The following is a 2,999-nucleotide window of genomic DNA, read 5'->3' as shown; positions in this document are numbered from 1 at the left end:
CTCCGCGGCCCCGCCCTTGGGAGCCCCCCTCCCCGCAGCTGCTGGCGGCCCCGGCCCCCGCCTCCTGCCTGCTGGGTGGGGGGGCCCGGATTGACTCCAGTGAAGCCTGTCCCTGCAGGTTGATGCTGGTGGAGGAGGAACTGCGCAGGGATCACTCGGTCGCCCTCGACGCCTCCGAACCGCGGAAACGACTGCTCGACGCTCAGGTGGAAATGACAATGTCATTGTTCTATTCCGTGTCTCCATGGCCATCCCACCCCCCACCCCCGTCTGCCTGTCCGTCCGTCTGCCCGCGCATGCCTTGGTGTGCTTCTGTCTGTCCTCGTGCTGCGGGGCTGGGCCCGGGGCGCCTGTGGAGGCTGGGGGGGGGAGCTTGGGGTCCAGATCGGGGGGCCCGCATCAGCGACCGGCTGGTGACCCTCGTGGCACTCGCCTTCCCTGTGGCCCGGGCCCCACGTTAAGAAGGAGAGGCTGTGAGGCCTGGGCAGGCGGAGGGGACACCGGGGACTGGGCCTCTGGTTTCTCCCACGGTGTCCGTAGAAGAGGCAGCCATACGCCAGAGCTTGGGAGGCAGGCCCGGCCTCGGGAGGGTGAACATGCGCTCTGCAGCAGGTTGCCCAGAGTGGAAAGGCAAGTGCGGCCCGCACTTGGGTCTATAATGCAAATGTATGATCCAAGTCACTGGCTAGAATGCTCATTTGCATTACAAGTGCCTCCGGGGACGGGCTCGCCACTGGGGAAATGGCTCCGAGAGGTTACAGCTTGAGAGGCCACCCCACCAGGGGTTCACGCGGGGACAGTCTTGTGTTGGTTCCCCAATGCTGTTGCGAGGCTGATACACCACAGTGTCAGAACGACTTCCACATAAGCAAGTTTCCCTGCATTTTCCCACTCTCGGCCCCCCAGGGTGGTTACCCCACCCTACCCCGCCCCACATGGGAGCTTTTCCAGGTTGCTGTTTTGTTTTTTTAATCAGCAATTGAAATCTCATTATGGTGTTATAACAATGCATCAGGTTCTCTGAATTCCTGGCTTTCGTTTAGAAGGTAAGTCTCTAGTCCTCTTCCTGTGAAGAGGCTAGGAGGCAGCTAAGGACAGGTTTTCTGACTAGAGTTTTTAATCTGTGACTTTTATAGGTTTTATTATTGTTGGGGGGTTTTTTAAAATGTTTTATTTGTATTGTAAGCAACCTGCAGTTCGGCAAGGGAGAAAGGCAACTAACAAATGTTTTAAATAAATAAGTATGGGAAACGGGGCTAGAGATTTACTAGTAAAAATATTGAATTAATTATTTATTCAAGGGGGGGGGGGAATCTAAGCTGCCTGTCCAGAGAAAGCTACTTAAAAATGAAAGCTGGGGATATACAGGTTGTTACAATGTTATAACTCTATAATGATCTGTCAAGTGCCTATTTAAACAAAAGCCCCATTGGGAAGAGGGAGGGAAAGGCCACCATGGGGGTAAATGGGGCAATGAAAAGGGTGCCCAGGTGGGTGGGACTGAGCAGATCTGGACTTCTCCAGCCACACCCCATCCCCAGTTCTGCTGCAACCTTTCCGGAAACAGGGCGTCAGGGCAGGTTTGGGAAAGATTGCAAGAGAGACGGGGAAGCTGGGGAGGTGCCTGGAAAACCCCCGATGCTGTGAGGAAGCGGGAAACAAACCCGCTTCCCAGCAGCAGTAGCATCCCAGCCGGGGCAAACAACAACAACCCGCGTGGAAGTGACTGTCAGCTGCAACAGGGAGGCCGCTTCACCCCCCACCCCACCCCCAGTGCAGCCCTGGTAGGCAGGGAAGCCGCGGTGGCTTCAGGAGGGTGCCCGTCTCCCAGGACTGGCCCAGCCCAGTTGGGGGTGCTGCTCAGGCCACCACCACCCCCGCATCTCTGCCCCTGCCCCACCAGCCCCCTCCTCACCTCTGAAGACGGCCCCCTCCGCCTCCAGAGAGGAGGACAACGAGACCGGGTGGTCTGTGGGGAGGGAGCGGGGTTGCCAGTTTCCAGGGAGGGCCCGGAGATCTCCCAGAATTCCAACTGGAGGTGGGGCCTGGAGATTTCCTGGAATTACAGCTAATCTCCAGATTTACAGAGATCAGTTCCCCCTGGGAAAAATGGCAACTGCTTTGGAGGGCTCTGTGGCCTTATGCCTTGCTGAGGCACCTCCCCTTCCAAAGTCAGTTGCCAGTTTCCAGGTGGGGCCTGGAGACCTCCCAGAATTACAACTGGAGGAGGGGCATGGAGATTTCCTGGAATTACAGCTAATCTCCAGATTTACAGAGATCAGTTCCCCCTGGGAAAAATGGCAACTGCTTTGGAGGGCTCTGTGGCCTTATGCCTTGCTGAGGCCCCTCCCCAAGCCCACCTTCTCCAGGCTCCACCCCCCAATCTCCAGGGGTTCCCCAACCTGGAAGGGGGAACCTGAGACAAGTGGCTGGGTTAGGTGGGGTCGGGGCCCCTCACACCCCTCTGCCAGCCTGGAGGGGGAGGGGTCCCATTCCCTCCCCCGGCCTGCAGCCGCTGACGCCCACGGGGGCCTTGACCCATCTGTTTTCTCCGTTTCATCCTAGCTGTTCATCAGGTAACTCTGTATGACTCTGCTTTTGTCACATGGAGGGATCGGGGGGACCCTCGCCGTCCGTTAGCAGACCAGGTGGGTCCCGCACATGCCCTTCCGCCCCCTCCCCTCCCCGTAGAGTAGCCCCTCCCTCCTCGCTCTCTTTCAGCACTGCCTGCTGGGTGGGGGGCCCGGGGGGGGGTTGCCCGCCTGTTTCTAATGACCCTGAGCCAGGGACTTCCGGACACCCATCGGCGAGTGGGGGGCGGGACTACGGCATAGCGTGGCATGTGTCAGGGCGAGGTGTTTTTGCACCCAGTTAGGGGCTCGGCCGTAGGCACTGGTGTGTGGGCGGAGCAGGGCAATCCCCTTGGGGCAATTCAGCCCCGGCTTCCCGGGTGGGACAGTTCTGTCCGTCTCCCACTAGCCTCATGCTCCTCCCCCCCC

At 59.0% G+C, this 2,999-nt stretch overlaps 1 protein-coding gene across 1 annotated transcript in view; it reads left to right on the top strand.

Annotated features, from left to right (window-relative positions):
• Positions 1-2,999, top strand: part of LOC107125832 (ras/Rap GTPase-activating protein SynGAP-like) — a gene marked incomplete at its 5' end in the record, with an annotated part of 30,902 nt that overhangs the window by 25,974 nt on the left and 1,929 nt on the right. The window contains one exon of the mRNA XM_015429293.1: positions 119-206. Within this exon, the coding sequence (XP_015284779.1) occupies positions 119-206 (88 nt within the window). The remainder of the gene's footprint in view (positions 1-118; positions 207-2,999) is intronic.

Source organism: Gekko japonicus, unplaced genomic scaffold, assembly GCF_001447785.1.
Source record: "Gekko japonicus isolate JY-2015 unplaced genomic scaffold, Gekko_japonicus_V1.1 scaffold4623, whole genome shotgun sequence".
Classification (NCBI taxonomy): Eukaryota; Metazoa; Chordata; class Lepidosauria; order Squamata; family Gekkonidae; genus Gekko; species Gekko japonicus.
Note: the sequence above shows the minus strand (reverse complement) of the source record. Positions and strands in the feature narration are given on the sequence as shown.